Raw genomic sequence first — 21,002 nt, 5'->3', positions numbered from 1 at the left:
TTTCATATACAAAACCAGATCAACTAGATTAAAATATCCATGTTACCACCATCCTAATTAGTGCTTTAATATCATTAGGTGCATCAGTAGCATAAGTAATAAATGTCATGTTTATTTTCTAGAAACAAAACACTGACATATAGGCCCTTACAGTTTTGTTCAAAATTACATAAATATTGGAATGTCAAGCTTTACATTCATTTCTAATTTTCCCAAAAGATGAACATACAAAGACTTGAAACCAATGAGGCATAATCCCAATACCTTACTTGTTCTGTTTAGTTGCAACAGTTCTCTGAACAGTTGAAACCCCATCAACAAATTTTGTCCGGAAAAGGACATTAGCATTATTGAACATGCCTTCCTTCAGTGAAACCACAATAAACTGCAAATCAAAAGAAACAAAAGAAATGTGACTATTCAATTTAATGGGTGCTGTAATGTCGCTTGCAGAGGAAATTTGAAAATAATTGCTACGAAAATGAATTCAGAAGTAAAACCAAAAAGAAAATCATAATTGAAAATCTACAGCTCAGATGATTTTGGTGCCAAATGAAACGAAAATGTATTTTCTTTTTTATCTTTTGAATCTGATAACCTACAACAGTTTGACAGCTATTTTTTTGGACTTGAAAAGAGAATGTTGCACTCTCCCCATGAGAATGTTGAAATTAAGGAAATTACGCCACCAGAAAAGGTCCTCTACCTGGGAGTGAGGAAAGTGAGCCTTTATCATTCTCCCTATGTTTTGTGTGTGGCTCAAATCAAGAGCCGCATCAACCTGCAACAGTTTACAATTAATGCCTGTCTTAGCCGCATAATCAATGCTTCAAGAGTTTAAAAGACAATGCAAAATAAAAGTGTTTTCCCCACTTGATAGGATTAACTACACAAATCAAACAATAGTACACTATTGTTAGTCATGTCATGCCAATACCATTTGTAAAATGGCAATGAAATAAGAAATTCATCACAAAATAAGTTTATGCACTCATGTATAGTTTTAAGCACAGGCATTTGCATAGGCCAACAAGCCATAGTTAACTGTTCCTCAAACAAATTTTGAACGTTGCCGCCACTCCCATGTCATCATACTTCAAATTTTCCACACAATCAATCTCCAGAAACAACCTAACAATATTTTTCTCCTCCAAAACTCTAAATTCCAAACCTATGAAGATACTTTTTGACAAATTCCCAATCAGGTGTATATCATTGATCATCGCATCTAAGGTGATAAATTTGTTTAACTGGATCCTAATTAGTGAGACTGGAAATTCAAAAAGCAAAATACAAAGAATAGGGTCCGGCTCCTCTAAGACTCACTTTAGGGAGTAAAGTAAGTCATCACACCATTGATTTTGTTTTTATTGACATTTTAAAATTAGGTAATCAGGTATGATGACTTACTTTACCCTTAGAGGAGCCAAATCCCAAAGAATATGATGCCAGCCAAATTTCAGTAATATTCAATTCTTCACAGAACGGACAAATCAAAAAATCATTTTTCTAGGCTTACTAGGATTCTGGGAAAAAGTTCCAGAGAAATTCATGTAAAACATACCTCATCCAAGATGTAAAGGGGAGCAGGTTTGAACAGAAGCAGTGCCAGAATTAGAGAAAGTGCAAGCAGTGATCGCTGACCTCCACTCAGTTCAGACAATGACTGTTTCCACACACTTCCAAATGCAACTTTAACCTCAAGACCATCAAGAAAACTGCATCCTTCTGGAGGTTCTAACTTAGCCATCGTGCCAGGTAATAGGGTAGAAAAGATGGATCCAAAGTCACTAAATGAAAAGAATGAAAACATGATACTCAACCATTGTCAAATGAAAAAGAATGATAAAATATAGCGTAATGAGTAGATCCCATAGTTAAGCCAATTCTCCCCAAAGGTTAAGCTATTTGAAGGCTCAAGAAGAATGAATGGATTTATATTATAACAGACTAACATGTCCCTTCATGCAAGAGCCTTTTAGGCTTAAAGCATGGACAATTACAAGACTCACGATACCCTGTATTGAAATTCAATCTTTTACTTGGAAGGATAGGTTAGACATCAGAACTGACCTATTGCGTCAGAGACTAAAATACCATGTTATAAACTAATTAAACTATAAAAATAAAAACTTAAGCTTTTAGGTGAAAGCTTATAAATGGTTTTAATATCTAACAAATATAAAATTAAGTGGATGAAGTTACATTAAAAAGGGAAAAGAAAAACCCACCTGTTCACTTTGGTCCAAGTAACATTTAGTGTCTCCTTCTTCTTCTCATCTAGCTCTTCAATCACCTTCTTGATTTTGGACTTGTCATTCTAGGTAAAAGAATAATAGATTGAGCACGAAAGTGAGAAATGTAGAAAAAAATGTTAAAATGGTTTAAAAATTACCTCAATTATGTTTTTCTTTGACATCAAATCATTGTACTCATCTTCTGCCTTCTCAAACATTGCCATGACTTTCTTGTTCACCCTTTTCTCAAGCCTTAATGGTGTAAAACAATTAAAAACAAAAGTGTCATGACAGTACAAGAAGACATGTAACTGTAGTTCCAAACAAAACACTAAAAGTTAAGAATTCATTTTTTCAAACACACCCAGATTGTTCAGCTTGAAGCTTCTCAAGTTCTTCCCTTGCTTTACCAGGATCACGGGAAGAAAAATCATAATCCGTGCCACTTCTACCAAACAACTGTTTTTCAGAAGCAATCCACGAATGCTTCTCTATCAATTTATCCACCCTGACAGAACAGTCTTTCTGTTCCATCTCCATCCGTTTTACCTGGAACAATAGAATGAGGAGATTGTTCTTTAGCACACAAGTTTTAAGGCTATAGACAACAACAGTTAGACTATTACCTCATTTTCCATCCTCTTCCTTTCAAGACTACTCTCACTAAGTCTGTGCTCAAGCTTTTTCTGCTCGTTAATAATACCATTGATTTCCTTGTCACATTCCTTCATTTTCTGACGAACTGAATTCAACTGTGACTGAACTTGATCAAGATTATTCCTTGCAGCAACAACCTGCACTTTGGAGATTTGAGGACATAATTCTTGTTTGACAAAAAGGGATCTAATCAAGATAGTCTTCTATGCTTACCGTGGATCTTTGTTCTTCTAATTCTGAGACAAGATTACTAATCTGTGTTTGCATCGCCTCTAATTGATTTTCCAAAGATGCTTGCTCCTGGATAACGGCGTCCATTTCCATTACAAGCCTCTCCTTTTCATTATCATGTACCTAAGAACCAACGAGCAACCAATTAATTATCACACTGCAGTGATCATTTACTTATTTGGCCATAGTATTTACTCTAGTATATTAATAATTCTGAGCACCCAAAAATCTTCAAATTCCATCATAATTTTTTTTTCTTCAACAAAAGCTTGTAAATCATACCCTCACAGTTTTTTAGTTAAGATCAGGACCCGGAATTTTCCCCTGTATAGTTAATATAATACTTAATAATAGTTGATTCCACACTCTATCAGTATCCATAACCCATATTTTTTTCTTTCAAATATTGCCTCCAAAACAGAAGGCCAGGACTGGCAGAAACAGTATGGAAGATCTGTAATTTATGCAAGCTACACTGAGCAATTATAGGGCAGCATTGTAAAATGTTGTATGGAAGACAACCGCAAGACAATCACCAATATCTCAAATAATCGAGGACATTATGAGCATGAAGGATGCTTTCAACAATTGCCAAATGTTGGCTCACCAAAAGCACCATTACACGTTGGACCAGTGAAAATAATCAATAACCCTTCAAAGAACACCCAACATTTCATCCTAACAAGATTTTAACAGATTACTTAGAAAGTGGAATTCAATAAGTGCATCTACTTCACAAACGATTTAGGGTAGGCAATGATTCAGCTGTTATAATTTAGTTAAATGAATCATACTATGATTAAGGAAAAAAATTCTAATATTTCAAGTATACCTTCAGATCTTTTAAAGATGACTGCATTTGGGATTTGACTGACTTTATCTTTTTTTCCAAGCCTTTTAGCCTACTCTCTCGACTATTGTTATGTTCCTTGATTGATGTTTCGAGTGTTGAAACAGTCTTGACACAGTCCTCATATAAAAGCTGCTTTTCCTTGACTGCAGACTTTGCTTCTTCAAGCTCTTGCTCAATCTTCTTCACTAATTCTCCAAGCTACATAGGTAAATTGGATGGGGACATGGGGTGAATAGGAGCAATCAAAGAGAGATAGAAGAGTTAAAAATATATTGCCACACAATACAAGAAATCAAGGTGAAAGAAATGAATCAACACCTTATGATGCTCATTCTGCTCAGCTCTGCTCTGAAACAATGAAAGATCATATGATTTAAGTTCCAATTGGGCTTTGAGGTCTTTAAATTTTTTCTGAAGGGGAAGAAGCTTCATGATCTGGGTGTCAAGATACAAAGACAAAATAAAGAATTAAAGGATTGAGAATGTGAGATTATATTGAAACCATGAGCTTATTATATATAAGATTTATTTATAAAATGACTGGGCTCCACAAGATTATCAAAATTTAAAATGACAAACATAAATGTGTATAAAAAACTCCACAAGTCACAAGAAAATATAAGAATAGCTCAATTTCATACAAGAAAGCACTACTTTTTTGTATTTTATGAAGTATTGAGACAAAAAGAGGCCTGCAGACCATTCTACCTTCTCTAGAGTCTAGACCATACATGGAAACTAAACGAATCCAGAGAAATGTTTTAATAGAGGCAAAACAAAAACAATGCCCAAACAACTTGCATGTACTTTTGATCCCTGCCATTACCATTTATACTCTTGCAGTATCATTGCATATGCACTATGCAGCTTTTGTTCTCCAAAATGATTCCATCGCTATAAAATTTTATGTTGTTGACCCTTACTGAGTTAGAGGCTTTAGAATTCAAAGCTCTGTGAGGATTGATTCACTGTGTTCATCCAATTTCTTTCGTAGCCAGTGGGATTTCAACTTTAGATTCCTTTGGAGTTTACAATTGCATTACTGGTCTTATTTTTAAGTCAAGACCCATTTTCCAGAAAGTACCAACTGACAAACCTACTTTTAGAAGCCCAGGGTCCCAACAAGGTGAAATCTTCTAGTTGGACTGCTGTAGTTAGCAATATAAATAATCTGTTGCAAGTTCTCACTGATGTACACGAAGCCCTTTCTTATGTTGAGAAGTCTCGCATTGACCAGAGATATGGCCAAATAAGTCCTTATAAAGGGTAGAGCAGTCCTCACCCCCAAGCTAGCTTTTGGGCTAGAGTTAGGTCAAGCCCGGATTCTAATATCTTCTAATGTTTGTATTTTTTGCTAATATATTCTACAGAAGCGGGATATTTGTGGTGCAGTCACTTTCAATATTGTGAGAAAAACTAAATCATGAAGGAGAGTTTAAAGCAATCTAGAATATGCAATTTAGTTACTAAAAGGACCAAAAGGTGCAAGGTCCTTTGGCAGTGTGCCATATTATGTGCAGTGATATGGTGGTGGCTTTGCCTGGAGTGAAATGCCAGAGTTTTTTTAAAGCTTAACATTAATTCCTCATGAATAAAGCAGTCTCTGTAGTTTCTTCACAGTCCCCACCTAGTACCGGTAGATATTTTAGAAGCGGATTTTAATAGTCATGTAGAGATTGCTGCAATTTATTCCATTTATATCTTTCTTGTTTTTTCTTAACATTGATGTACAATTTTCTCTAGTTTTTTCACAGCCCTTGCACATTTATCTTTCTCAACTCTAATGAGCTTTTGTCGACATTTAAAAAATTACATTTGATGATAATGCATTTAAAGTTTAAACATTACATAGAAAGTAGAAACTGTCCCCCATTAACTGTGTAAAATAGGTGATTACCAACACCTCACATGACACACGGACCTAGGATCCAAACTTCAAGCAATTGACCCCATCCCAAGTTAATTTAATCTTACCATTCCTCTCTGTTAACTTATAAATGCAGTGACAGACAAATCAAAAAAGAAACCAACATACAATTTTGTTTATTTATATAAATGTACTTACTAGGTTTTCTAAATGTAAGTTTTTATATCATATGAAAAAAAAGGGGTATTTAGGGCCTACCTTTTCCTCAATCTCTGATAACCTTTTTTGATGCTCTGAAAGATTTGAGTTAGCCTCAGCCAAAGCATCAAGTTGCCTCAAAAGATCACCACTGCCCCTGTTACAAGTACAACAAACCCGTCACAACATACCAAGATTTATATGCATTAGCTTTTCAATAACTAATTGACTGTAACACTTAATAGAAGACACAGAAACTGTAATGTAAAATATATAATATTCTGTTAACTAGTCAAGAATCAAGATATCATATGCTCTGTGCTCACAGTCTATAGGACATATAATGAGAGAAATATGCAAATTCCAGTGACAATTGTAACAATAAAAACAAGATAGCACCATACTTGCGGCTTCCACCAGTTAGAAGACCACTTGGCTGAAATATATCTCCTTCTAGTGTGACACTTGTAGAGTGAATCTCCCGATTAAATGCCACCTATTAGACCAACAAAGTTTAAGACAAATTGAGCATCTACGTAGGTGGGTAAGAAATGATGACGTGCCAGATTAGACAAGTATGACTTTATGAGCAAAAAACAGATGGAGTGTCACATAGTGGAAACAAATAGGGCTCACCTAGTTAAATATAGACATTGCGCGACAAATTCAGAAGCATTACTATTTTACTTAGGTAGATATATAGTAAGAAAACTATAGTATGTTACGAAAACATAAAAAGAGCTGTAAGTACAGTCACCAAAATAATGAAAATACCAAAAACATCTCCATAGAAAAAAGACAATAAACTATCATTAAGTTATGCAAAATTAGTAAGTACAGGAAAAAAGTTATGCAGATCTAAAGCACAACATGTTGGAACATAATATCTGAAAGTCATTATATCAGCAAAATGTTTACACCACAATGTAAAATTAAAGCTTTATGTAACTCAGCAGAAAAAAACAGTCCTTGCTTATTACCTCTTTCGCAGCATCAATGGTTTTGCAAACAAATGTTGAACCAAAGACATACTCCATTGCAGTCTATAACAAATTTCAAATTTAGTTAGAACAGAATTGAGCTTAACATAAAATTAAAACTACAATTGAGCATGAAAATCAATCAAGTTTCCACACCCAGCAAGATCAAATATAAAACAAAACTGGAGGAAAAGATTGTTAAAACATATTCAAATGACATGGAAAATGCTTTCAGTACCCATGATCGCTACAAATAAAACTAAACAAGGAAAAATAAAACAGGAAAAGAAAAACTTAAGAAACAAGTACAGTAAATGTTGTTATAAATTGAAATTCAAGGAAACAAACCTTCAAATCTTCATCATAACCAACCAAAGAAAGTGCAACAGCAGCATTCTCCTTGCCCACCTGAAATCAAATCAACAAAATCTTTCAGCAAGGTCAGTTTAGCGGTCAAGACACTTAGATAGCAAAAACCAAGTAACATGTATTTTCAAAAATAAATGCAGTGACCAACCAATCTAGCAGCCACTTGTTGAACTCTGGAGGGAACAACACTTGATTGTATTTTGTTTAAAGGTATAATTGTCACCCTTCGTTTAAGACCGCCATTCTGTAGTAATTGCTTGCCAGTACTTTCTGTGTCAACTACAACATTATACAATTTTCCACCAGCTGTAACCTGAAAATGGATATATTCAAGGGGTTAACAAAACAATTGTTGGTTATAAATTCAGAATTTCAGATACAAGTTGTCATTCTGTCCAACCTCTAGGGCAGTCATTGTGGAACTATCCTTTACTTTGATGAGATTTGCAACAACACCTTTCACCTTTGATCGGTCAAAGTTCTTCACAGGATCACGATATGTAAATTCAACATTTGATAAGTATGCTGAAATGTTTCGTACTTCATCCTTCAACCGTTGCACAGAATCTCTTTCAGATTCACGATCCTGGAAGTTATTTTACACAAGAATTTATTTAAATGGGACTTGTAAACTTTAAATTGTAAAGAAACTAACTGAAGAAAAATCAACCTAACCTTTTGCAAAGCTTCCATCTCACCCTCTTTATAAGGAAGAGACTCCAATCCCTTTTTAACATTTTCCACCTCTTTTCGTCTGGTGTTGAGCTCATTTTCTACAGATATAGCTTCTTCACGTTTGGACCTTAATTGATTTGTTTTCTCTTTCAGTTCCTTTTCACAATGGCTAATTTTGGTTTTCAGCTGTTTCAATTCTGTTTCAGCACTCCCAACTGCTATCTTTGCATCAGCTAGTTGATCCTCCATGCATTTCTCTTCATTACCACTGCTCTTGCCAGCTAAAACACCCTACGAATAATTTTGAGCAACAGGAAAAATAACCTCAATCTAACAAACTCCACTCGTGGATATCATATAACCTGACAAAACATTAACCCAGAATCTAATTCTTTTACCTGGTAGTCCTTTTCATGCTCTTCCAGACTCTTTGAGAGCTCATCTACTCTATTTTTCAAATCAGCTGCTCCCTCTTCAGCCTTTTTTATGGAAGAGGCCTTCTCTTCTACAGATCGCTTCAATTCTTCAATATTTTTAACAATCTTAAAACATCAAGGTTCAACATCCAAATATCAGCTTCACAAAATGTAAATACTTTAAAGCATAAGCAACCTAAAAATTTAAAAAATGACATAATAATCTTGAAGTATGAATCCATAACACCACCCACATACTTTTTCTTTGTTGGCTTCTTCACTCCGTAGAGTGTCTTCCTTATTGTTTAGGACAGATGTTTCCTTCACAAGACTCTGGGAAAGTCCATCTACCTTCTCTGACAGAGATTTTGCTTCTCCACCCATGTTTGCTTCCTTCTCAGCAGTCAATTGAGCTATTTTCGTCTCCATTTCCTTTACTTCCAGCTGAGTTGTCTTAGCAGTGTCATCAATCTCAGTTATCTTGGCTTTTACTTGTTCCACCTCAGAAATAGCATTGTCTCTTACCCTCTCTGCGTGAACATACTCATAAGCAATACAAAATCTTCTCAGCCTATCTAATTCAGCATTGCCATTAGCCCATTGCATGTACTGTGTCCTTTCTTTCCTTAACTTCTCCAGAGCGGGCAATATCTCTTGATCAAGAAGCTTGTTAATGTCATCAACTTTACCCTGCTTCTTCTCAAGTGTTTTCAGAGCAGCCTCTTTCTTTGTCTCATACATTCTTGTCCCCGCAGCTTCCTCAAGCATAGACAATATCTCTGGCGGTTTCATATTTAAAACCTTAGTGATGCGCCCTTGCATTATCAGGAAATGCGGATTGTTAACATTTAGCTGCACCGAATGGAAAAGGTTTTGGACTTGACTAGGCTGCGCAAGTTTCCCATTGATCAAATATTTGTTCCTCCCTCCAACCACAATCTGCATTGTACCCCCAAAACATAACACCACATAGAAAATGAGAAATTTGCATAGTTGATAACTGATAACCAAATTTTGACTTTAAATCCAATATTCACATAACCCATGATTTAGACAACTGCTTTAGTTAAAGCCCATAAAGCTCAAGTTTTTTATTCTAAATAATAATTTTAAGAGTAATGCTACTTAGGCCGACAGATTTCGTGGGCGAAACTCACGAATTGATGAGCGGTAAGTTTCTAATAGGTGGTTATAACACCCCATTCAGCGATGGAATGCAAAACAAATAATGATTGACCAATTAAAACCCTCAATAATGTTATACGAAATTCCGATTCGGCCTATCGAGCATTTTCCTAATTTTAATTTTTTTTCGCAATGTCGCTTCCAAAATCTAAATCTATAAAGATCATGTAGACAAGAAATTAACAAATTGATACTAGATAATTTAATCCATGATTATACCACTCACTTAGCAAAGTAGTAACAGACAAACAAATAAATCATTAAGCATCTATTAAACTCAAAACCCGGTATCTTTTTCGGTACATTTTTCGCCGAAATGATATTAAAAATGGAATAAATATTACTAGACCCTAAATTCCCAGATAAAAGTTCAAAAAAATAAAATTCAACCTGTCTGGTAACTGTAATCTCTGAATGGTCTTCATATCCAAGAGGGCTTCGATTCCTATCGGAGTTATCGAACACAATCGACACCGTGGCCTTGGTAATTCCGGCTTGACCTTGCTTATACACGAGCTCCTGAAGGTTAGCAGCACGAACCTGCTGCAAGTTCGTGATGCCGAGAACGAAGCAAATGGAATCGAGAATGTTCGATTTGCCGGAACCGTTCAACCCAGTGATGGCGTTGAAGAAGGGGTCGAAGCCAGGAACGACGGTTCGGGTCGCGTACGATTTGAACCCTTCCAAGCAAACCTCCTTGATGTACATGGTGGAGTCGGAATCGCGAGAGAGAAGTGAAGATTGGAGGAATTGTTGTAGGGGGAAATGGATCGGTGAAGGGTTTTGGAGATCGAAACCCTAAATTGTTGTGTGTGTGTTTGTTGAAGGTTGCAGATAGAGAAAGTGGAAATGGGGGAATTTGAAGTGCTTTTTGTGAGTTCAAGTTCAGTCGTCAGAAGGCGGGAAATTTTCACCGATTTCGAAACGACATTTTTTTCCCTTCGCCGATGCTTAAAACGACATATGTGAGAAATTATTTGGCATTTTGGTACATAGTTGGGAATGGTTATTGTCACCGCCCCACATCTAATCATGTCACTCATATGATACCTTTAATAAAAAAAACTCGTATCAATTCATATCACCCCACCTTCACGTCCTCCTTCTTCATTCTACCATTACTCAGACCACCTGTACTCATCTTCATACTCATCATCTGTCATCTCCATTCTCCATTGCGGTTCCTCGAAGTCGTCATTGTGCAACACTCTGTTTTCGTTGCCTGTTGCTCAACTCGTTGTTGTCGTCGCCTAGCTTGCTCTTTGTTGACGTTGTCGTTCCACTTGAGGTAAGTTCGTCATTGTTTCAGATTCGTTTATGTTCTGTAATTAAACGTATTTTAAAATGCGTCATTTACGGAAATTAACTTGAATCATTATCTCGGCAATACATTACTTCTATGAAAAGAATGTCACATAAAAATCTTGATTGTTTCGACATGGCGGAAAATTCTCCAGCACAAGCTTCGTCAACTAAGTAGTTAAACGTGTTAAGATAGAGAAGTAAAATAAAATCTTGATTACGTTGAGACTTTCGCTGCATGAGTATATGTTGCATTTTTAATATTTATGTTGTTATAAAAAACTTTAAATTACATTGTTTTGTTTGGTATCAAGTAAATTAAAATGAACGATTTTAATATTAATCGTGTCATCTATTTTGATTTTATTTTTTTACTTCGACATATCACTATAGCACATGTCTAAATATTTATTAATTTTTTACAATTACTTTAAAAGAATATTGAAATTAAAATATCAAAAATAATTATAAAAACACACGTGCACTGCACGAGCTACTACTAGGGTCAGTTTGATTACTGTGTTTTGAAGATTGTTTTCGGTTTATAAAAATTGGAAAAAAAATTAAAACCTATTTGTTTTAAAAAACAATTCTCATTTTTAGTTTTTAAAACAAACACAACAAAAAAACTGAAAAATGTTTTCGGTTTCAGTTTTTATTTTTAAAGTTGAAAAACATCTCAATCAAACAAAATTTTTTCTTGAAAAAAAGTTTTCAACTAACAATTTCTAAAAATAATTTTTAATACAATTTTCAAAAACCGTAATCAAACACGCTCTCGATACCCCTCTTCATCTTAGGGTTAAACGTGGAAAAAGTTCATAAACTTTGAGCGAAATCTGATTTTCGTCTTTCGTCGGAAAATCTTCCTAAATAGGTCATCAAACTACCTTTTTTGGTTGGAAACCATCATTATCGTCGATGGAGCTCCGACCACCGAGCCCAGATGTCACTTTAGAGCCTATGCAGACATGTCATATCATTTAATGAAATGACGTGTAATTTTAATAAATTTTAGCCCCTATAAATTTTTAAAATTATATTTGAGTTCCTCTTAATTATGATTTAGTTTCAAAAAAAAAATTATGATTTGCACACCGATTGAAATTTGAAATATTTAACATGTTAATTTACAAATATATTGTGGCGAGCAATACAACGTGAGGAAAGACAAAGACAGTATCTTTCGACACGCAGTAGAATCTGAAACATTGTGGAAAACATCGTGGCAGTTTCTATGCCAAGGAATCTATGGTCGAAATTAAACCACATGCTCAATCGTGAATAATTTCCACTCCCCACAACCTCAATTACGTAAACCTCAAAGCTTTCCACCACTTTCAGTCACTGACACCACCAACCCACAATGGAGGATGAGAAGAAGAACACCACTGGTACTGGTGCTGGAGGGTTGCCAGTGAAGGTGGAACCAAAACCCAGTAATGGTTTCACTTCAAAAGTGATTGATTTGTTGGAGAAGCTGGTTGTGAAATGCTTTTATGATTCTTCACTGCCCCATCATTGGCTTGCTGGTAATTTTGCTCCGGTTCATGATGAGACTCCTCCTACTAAGAATCTTCCTGTCAGAGGGTTCCTACCGGTTGGTACCATTGCCTGTTAGATACCCATTTTAGGATATCTGATAATGTGTTATATTTCTCAATTGGAATATTTTGCTGTAACATACCTTGTTATTAGACCCCTTGTTCATCACTTACTATTTGAAGTGTATTGTAGGATTGCTTCAATGGAGAGTTTGTCAGGGTGGGACCTAATCCGAAGTTTGCTCCTGTGGCTGGATATCACTGGTAAAAAATGATTCTTTTGTTGCTAAAAAATATTTGGTGGAAAATATATCTTAGTGATCCATATTACTTATCAGATTATTGGTTTTCTTTTGTCATATTAACACTTTTATGTGAAGGTTTGGTATTAACATGGAGCAGTTTTTGTTTATCTGAATTAAAAAAAAATGTGTTCTTAGTATGGAGTTTTATGCTTATGCCGTGCTTTCCCTATCTGTTTTTGCAGGTTTGATGGAGATGGGTGTGTGATTCTCTTCCATTCTTTAAAAATATATTTCTTTCATATTTCCTGCATTGTGCATCTTGACTATCCATTTTTTTTGACATGTGTAATATGTGAGCACAAGTCTAACATAATGATAATGGCTTAGTGATCACAGTTTAATACATAAGTTTGAGCCCCTGTTCTGTTGGAACTGCACAGCCAGATCATATCATATAGGATGTAAATATTTGTTTTCTTTTGAATACCTTTTGAGGTTTCCCCATTCCTTTTTCCTTGCCTCTTCGCCTAATAGCCTAAGCTTTTGAGAGAGTTGGTTCATGATAATATGGTATCAAATCTTATACGACAAAGTGATTTTCAGTTCTTTCCACTTATGTTCTTCTAATAAAAAGGTAAATTTCAGCACAAGATTTGTGGGCTACAGGCCTAGTACATTTTTCAAGCTTTAAACCCTCAAGCCTCTTCTGTGAGGGGTGTGTTGAGGATGTATCATTAAAAACCATCCATGTGTCTTTATCAAATAGCTTAAGCTTTTAAGAGAGTTAGTTCATGACAAAGTGCTAGCAACACTCACTTTAACACTCTTTCCAACAATGTGTCATTGATTGGTTGAAATTCATGTGGAGTCTACTAAAAATATGGATCCCACTTTCAATTTAGTGGGACTCATAGAAAATTAAGTGTGCCCACACTCAAGTTAACCAACCACTACTTATTATATCTGTATTATGTTTTGAAATCGTAGTTCAGTAGAGCGCATGTTTTGAAATGATTTTGAGTTTAACATTTCAAATCCTCAAACTGATTATGCCTAATCTTTTCTCGTCTGAATTTTATATATGCATGATTATGACATTGTTAAATTTAGTTTAACTTACTAATGATATATCCTTCAGAAGTTTCTCAGGGCTTGTTATATTAATTAATAGGTTAGTGCTGGGTGATAGGGGAGGATCACATGAAAGTATCAAGGAGGATTGGAAAATTAGCATTAGAGACAACTGTGTAACCTCCTGCCCATGTGGCAGGATGAGAGGGAAATCATGAAGGGGATCAGTTAAGTGGATAAGAGCGGAAATGGAGGAATAAAAAGAAGGAAGAGATAGAAGAGAGAATCAGGAAAGAAGTGAGTTAGGAAGGTGGGAGAGAACCTGGCATTTCGAATAACCTGGGCTGTTCGTATTATTTTGTTGAAAGAGAATTCATCTCAGTTAATGTACACATCTATCTCTGCTTTTAATATCAAGCTGAGAGCAGTGGTTGATTTATAGTAAATAATGTGTTTTTGGTCATTCTGCTCTAATTCGGTTTCAATCCTTATATTTTTACTCCATGTCTGTTGTAGTACTTATTTTTTCAATTTGTTCATTCTAATCTCTCACTGTACTTAATGTATCCTATTTGTCCTTATGTTAAGTAATCCTTCATTCAAGTTATGTTAATAAATGATATAAAATGGTTTTTTAAAGTAGTAGTTTAGATAGGAATAGGAAAGAATTTTGTATGCAACACGTTGTTCACTTAATATATAGTGAAAATATAGGTCTAAAATCTTAATAAAGCCTACATAATATGGTATTTCTGATAAAGAGTCTGCTGTACAGATGCCGGTTCACTTTAATTTTTTTCCTGAATTATACACCAGTTCCAATTATGCTTCACTAACACTTTTGAATTTCAGCAGCTCATCATAGTGGAAATAATAATGTTCTTAAATTTTGGGTGGTCAATAACATTCATAAAAAGTTCATAGTTTTGTTGTCTGGTCCTCTAATATGGTTAATTGCAGAATGATTCATGGTTTGCGAATCAAAGATGGAAAAGCCTCATATGTTTCTCGTTTTGTGAGAACTTCTCGTCTTAAACAAGAAGAATACTTTGGAGGCTCTAAATTTATGAAGGTAGGAACAGAAAGTGAAAATATATAAGCTTAGTGAAGAATTTATTACTCTTAGAACTTTTAGGTTCCCAAGACAAGTGTAACTTCTTGGATCTCATTTTCAGATTGGAGATCTCAAGGGTCTATTTGGACTGCTAATGGTTAACATGCAAATGTTGAGAACTAAATTGAAAGTACTGGATGGTTCATATGGACATGGAACAGGTAACTCATGTTAACTCGTTTTGGTGAAGTCTTCGTGTGGTTATTTACTGGGACTATTATGCTATTGTATGTGACTGGAATAGCTGAAACTAACTTCTGCTCATACTCTCATGTCTATCAGCTAATACAGCTCTTGTTTATCACCATGGGAAGCTTCTAGCACTCTCGGAAGGAGATAAACCTTGTGAGTATTGTTCCTATTTCACTTTTATGAAAGATGTAAACTTGTTGATTATATCTGAATGCCATAAACTGAATAGAACAAAGGGGTTAAAATAGATTCATATGGTTCAGGGGTGTCCGTCAGCCATTATGATCTTGAGCATCAGTGGTTTTTTCATTTCTCATTTTGAAGTAGTCTCATTTTGAATTTTGCAGATGCTATTAAAGTTTTTGAAGATGGTGATTTGCAGACACTTGGCCTGCTAGATTATGACAAGAGATTGGACCATTCCTTCACTGCTCATCCAAAAGTTGACCCATTTTCTGGTGAAGCCATCTTCAATAAATAGTGAAAAGTTGACTTATTTAATGTAATTATTTATTCCAACAAACAAATATCCTGTATGCAGGGGAGATGTTTACATTTGGTTATTCACATACACCGCCATATGTCACATACAGAGTAATTTCAAAGGATGGTTTTATGCATGACCCTGTACCTATAACAGTATCAGACCCCATCATGATGCATGATTTTGCCATCACAGAGAACTACGCCATCTTTATGGATCTTCCTCTGTACTTTAGACCAAAGGTATTGCAGGTGTTTCTGTTAATGTAATCTTACAAAAGAGTAATTTCTTTATCATATCATTCAACTATACCAAGCTTGGTGTTAAAATGATCTTGTTTATTATGAGTAAAAATAATGCTTTGCTTTTATACTTGTTAGAAGTTAAAAACAAAATCCTAATCCTGTCCTGCACCTAATAGTTCAATTTTTTGGATATTCTTAATATCATATCAGAGCCACCGTACCCTAACCAAGTGAATAGAATATCAATATTCTTCCCAATTCATAATTAAATGTGGCTCTATATTTTTTAAGGTTTTTAAGGGGGGGACATTTTATAGATAAACGCCAAGTCTGGGTTTGGATTTACTAGCTTCAGGTTTTGAGATTGTAGGTTCTTGATGCTACTTTCTTCCTTGTAGTGAAATATTTTTAAATGAAATGTTCATAATGTGAATTGTTACAGTGAATGTGGGCATGGACAATATGATTTCATTTTCAAATGGGATAGGGTTAATTTAAGGATGGTTTAATGGTATACAGTCCGTTGACTTCATGCATCAGTTGATGGGAACTAATGATCTAAGTTGTTGAATGAAATCCATATTTCAGGAAATGGTGAAAAATAAAACACTGATATTCTCCTTTGATTCAACCAAGAAAGCTCGCTTTGGTGTCCTACCTCGGTATGCTAAGGATGATAAGCAAATTAGATGGTTTGAGCTACCAAACTGCTTCATATTCCACAATGGTGTGTTTGTTTGCTATTTTTTTCTCCTTCATAAATTGTTTATTAATATTCTGCAATGATCTCGTAAAGATTCTGTGATTCATAAAATTGAAGTGCATGATAACATAATTTGAGTGCAGTCCAGTATATTTACCCAGCCAACTTATAAAAATAGTCTTTCTTTTTATAAATCATAGTAATGCCAAAGTTAGATAGGAACAATGTATTACGGATAAAAGTAAGAACACAGATTCAAGCTTCAATCTGTGCCTTAAGCTCTTCAAACAGAAATGTCCATTGAAACTTTTATATGACCTTTTTTCTTCTGTTTTTCATTTAGCCAATGCTTGGGAGGAGGAGGATGAAGTTGTTTTGATCACATGTCGCCTTGAGAATCCAGAGTTGGACAATGTTGGCGGGGCTGTCAAGGAAAAGCTCGAAAGTTTCTCAAATGAGCTGTAAACCGATTCATTCTAATATGTAAATTACGAAGCAAATTTTACTAGATGGTCGTTATTTATTTATGGATATTGAACTTTTTACAGGTATGAAATGAGGTTTAACATGAAAACGGGTGAAGCTTCTCAACAGAAACTATCAGCATCTACAGTAGATTTTCCTAGGGTGAATGAAAGCTACACTGGCAGGTAAGTTTATTCTCTCCATGCTGAGAAAATTCAGGGTAGTTTGAAAATGAAACCCGTAAATCATCCTATCTTAATCATATGTAAATTCGATAGTTGTTATTTTCGTAGTCGCATTAATTTTTTTGTGTACTTATTTGAAAATGAATGACAGTTCTAGTGTGTGTGCTTTCCAAATTAAGTTTAAGATTGAGTCCGAACAGTAGTTAAGTTTATGCTTGTTTTCCATATCCTGCATTTACCATTCGTATTTCATCAGGAAACAGCGATATGTATATGGAACTATATTAGACAGCATTGCAAAAGTTACCGGGGTTGTTAAATTTGATTTGCATGCCAAACCGGATTCTGGAAAAACAAAGCTTGAAGTTGGAGGAAATGTTCAGGGTCTCTATGACTTGGGACCAGGGAAGTTTGGATCTGAGGCTGTTTATGTCCCACGTGTCCCTGGCACCGATTCTGAAGAAGATGATGGATACTTGATCCTATTTGCACATGATGAGAATACCGGGTATCATTTTCCTCTGCACTTTTCATGCAGTGGCTTTTGCGAAATTGTTTATATACGCATGGATTATAATCATAATTATGACTGTTATGAACTTATGAGTTATGATCAGTGTAATTCCTTAGGAATCAGAAACAGCTGTGTATGGAATATGGATCACTATGACATGACCTATTTTTAGTTTTTTTATCTCCTTTTTAATAGTATAAAATCTAACATGATTCTAAATAATAAAACTGCAGCAAATCATTCGTGCATGTCATCGATGCAAAAACAATGTCAGCAGATCCTATTGCAGTTGTAGAATTGCCGCATAGAGTTCCATATGGTTTCCACGCCTTCTTTGTGACAGAGGTTTGTGTGACTTCATATTGATTATTTCTACATTGAATTTCATTATCTCACTCACATTACTCGGAATGTTTACTTTGTAACTGCTTTTGGGGGTATGAGTACATTTGACTTGAGTGCCTAAGTTTCATCTAGTATGAACTAATTTATAGAAAGATAAAACTAAATATAGCTCTAAGTTATTAACTTAGCACAGTTTATCATCCTTGTTTATATTTAGTTTTTTTATGTTACTTATCAAAGAAGTTCTAAGCAATTGCTCATATAGCAGGGAAAATTGAATGGCCCAAAGGTGTTGGTGACTTGACTGATTTAATATTCTCTATTACCATAATCCCAGAAATGAAACATGAAGGCAAATCTGCACATTGTCTGAAAAAACATAAAATAAAGAAATACTATGCTTTCATTTTATCTTTGACGCCTCACTTTTCCTTACAAAAGGAGAACTGAGTATAGTTCAAGGAATATGATTCATAGAGATTCGCATAATGCAAACACCCAACTGAACGCTTAAAGTGAGAAAGGAAGAGAAGAAATAGAAGTAATTGATGTGATATATGATGGGTCATAGATGTGATAAAGAGAGAGATTGAGAGAAAAATGATGCGTCTATGGGGTGTCTAAACTGTTTGGGTGTGTAAGTATCATTACGATAGTTGAATCAACCCTATATCAAACAATGCAGAGATATGGGGGTTTGTGTATGTATAAGAATTCAGTTGTTTCTCATTAATTGGTTTCCTATTTCTGTTTTAATTTTTAAAAGACCACCACCAGTTGCTTAACACTACCCGTCTCCAAGGATAGCTCAAGTAGTAAAGAGTTAGGGACATAAGGGTTGGGTGGGATGAAGGGTGAAGGGTCCAGAGTTCGAACCTTGAGGAGGACTAATTTACTAACATTACTAACAACTAACATTTGCCTATCCAAAAAGAAACCTAACACTACCCACTTTCCTTTTTGTCCTTTTCTTATTTACTTCCTTTTGTTTAAGTGCATGTTGCTAATTTTTCCCCCATGGCTCTCTTCACAGGATCAACTGCAAGAACAGGCCAAACTGTGATAATGCGACAGCCTCAGTCTTCTGCACTGCCTCACTTCACTCTGTTCACATCTTTCTATAAATCAGCACTTGTTTGTACTATATATCCGAAATCACAGTAAACAATATATTTTCCAACACATAGTGATACTAATGGATTTATAATACGATTAATGTTATGTTCAAACTTAATGTTCAGTCACAAGAGTGAGAAAGAGAGAAATATGAGTGATGATGAAATATTTATTACAAACAGTTTGGCCTGTTCAAAAGAGTGTCACTGTCTCGATTTTTTTTTTTATAAGCCACTGTCTCGAATATATTTATTACAAAATAATGTTACTGTTTATATTTTTATTATGTATCCTGTAGAAAATTGATATCAATTTTTTTGTCATTTGATCACCAGTCTCCATGGGGAAAGGAGCCTCACGTGACTAATCTGACTCGGGATACGGTAATGATAATATATTAAAATACCGCATACAACTGATTTAAATTAGAAACATGTTTTTAGAAGATATTTTACTTGTTTTATATTTTAAAATAGTATGAAATAACTTTTATTTTTTATTTACTTAAATTTTTTTAAGGCGCGGGACATCATATTTGTTTTAAAGAATTTTTTAAATTGTTTTCCGATGTATATATATATATATAAATATTTATTAAAATGTCACATCATGTGAAATGCAAATATAAACAATATAGTTTAACTATTTTATTGTTAAATAAATATAAATATTTATTAAAATGTTACACCTTGTGAAATGCAAATATAATAACTAGGGAGGTTCTATTGGTGCCATCCCCACTCATATTGCTGCCATCCCTCTTTTGTGTTTTTGTCAAAAATACCCCTATCACACATTTTCACCATCCCTCTTCTTGAATCGCATCATCTTCCATGTTTCAACCAATTCCCCATCTCCCTCCCCACCATCTCCCTCATTCTCCTCACCTTGCTCCACAATCCTCTTCTTCCAACCCACCACCTTGCTCACAGGTAGACACCCACAATACTTCTAGAAGAAGGGTTATAGGCTACGCATCTTCTTCCTTGTTACGTTTTTGTGTTATCACCATCGTAAGGTGCGTTTTTCTTTTTTGCCACAACTTAGAATCGCGGTATGCAATTTTCAAACCACACTTATGTGAGTTGCAATTTGAACTTTTTTCACATCGAACATGTTTAATTTTATACTATAGTTTCAGTGGCGATATACAAAGTAACATTTTGCGACTGTCGTCGTAGAAGGCTCTTAAAATTTTAATTTTTAAACTGCAACTAAAACTGCGATTGTCGGAGAGAAAAATTATTTCCCATTCCTCAACTTTAGTTGTGGTAGGTAAAATGATTTAATTATTTCAATTGTTCGTGTAGTGACATCATGGATACAATTCTTTGGAGGAAGTGGATTCAACAATAAAAGCCGGTGTTCTTGTTATGGATTGTACAAAGGTCTTTATCATTTGTGTATTAGGCGATTCTCCTCGTCACAATAGGGGCCCACCCATGAACCTTCTATGAAAGTCAGAGGATTTTCTCGAAGACACGTTCGCTCTTATGCTGCGAGCACGATGTCTTGTGGACTGGGCAAGTTCCCTCATTACAATAGGAGGCCCAGCCCATGCTTCAGCTTTAGGAACCAGCCCGCCGGGGTGACATGGCTCAAGGCGAGCAGGTGGGGGCCTTAGAGTGTATATATCAACCATAGATCACCCAAGGGCGAGTATAGAGTTTGTATGGACTCTTGGGCATAAATTATAAGGCCTACGAAGTCTGATTAGGGTTTTAGGTATCCCTTTCAACCTTTGACAAAAAAAAGAGGGAACACTCGTACCCTGAAAAATAACTTTTGGCATTTTATACACAGGCAGCT

At 35.1% G+C, this 21,002-nt stretch overlaps 2 protein-coding genes across 2 annotated transcripts; one reads left to right on the top strand and one right to left on the bottom strand.

Moving 5' to 3' along the window:
• Positions 1–10,610, bottom strand: LOC130747910 (structural maintenance of chromosomes protein 2-1-like). Its single transcript, XM_057600968.1, has 20 exons — positions 10,059–10,610; positions 8,742–9,422; positions 8,466–8,609; positions 8,068–8,358; positions 7,793–7,978; positions 7,541–7,705; positions 7,372–7,431; positions 7,024–7,086; positions 6,448–6,539; positions 6,104–6,200; positions 4,297–4,413; positions 3,958–4,176; positions 3,108–3,248; positions 2,864–3,031; positions 2,602–2,786; positions 2,396–2,489; positions 2,232–2,320; positions 1,565–1,790; positions 707–781; positions 1–385 (listed from the first exon to the last, which is right to left on the bottom strand). Exons 1-20 carry the CDS (start codon positions 10,374–10,376, stop codon positions 266–268), a joined length of 3,531 nt encoding a protein of 1,176 aa, XP_057456951.1. The 5' UTR covers positions 10,377–10,610; the 3' UTR covers positions 1–265.
• Positions 10,611–12,220: 1,610 nt separating this feature from the next.
• LOC130743352 (carotenoid 9,10(9',10')-cleavage dioxygenase 1) lies at positions 12,221–19,391 on the top strand. The gene is made up of 14 exons (XM_057595569.1): positions 12,221–12,570; positions 12,708–12,778; positions 13,002–13,016; positions 14,791–14,902; positions 15,006–15,105; positions 15,227–15,289; positions 15,484–15,594; positions 15,678–15,862; positions 16,454–16,592; positions 16,912–17,029; positions 17,117–17,218; positions 17,475–17,726; positions 17,966–18,077; positions 19,111–19,391. The coding sequence occupies exons 1-14, from the start codon at positions 12,337–12,339 to the stop codon at positions 19,138–19,140; spliced, it is 1,644 nt and encodes a 547-aa protein (XP_057451552.1). The 5' UTR covers positions 12,221–12,336; the 3' UTR covers positions 19,141–19,391.
• The last annotated feature ends 1,611 nt before the right edge of the window (positions 19,392–21,002 follow it).

This window comes from Lotus japonicus, chromosome 3 (genome assembly GCF_012489685.1).
Source record: "Lotus japonicus ecotype B-129 chromosome 3, LjGifu_v1.2".
NCBI lineage: Eukaryota > Viridiplantae > Streptophyta > Magnoliopsida > Fabales > Fabaceae > Lotus > Lotus japonicus.
The sequence above is the reverse complement of the archived record's forward strand: the minus strand, read 5'-3'. Positions and strand labels throughout refer to the sequence as shown.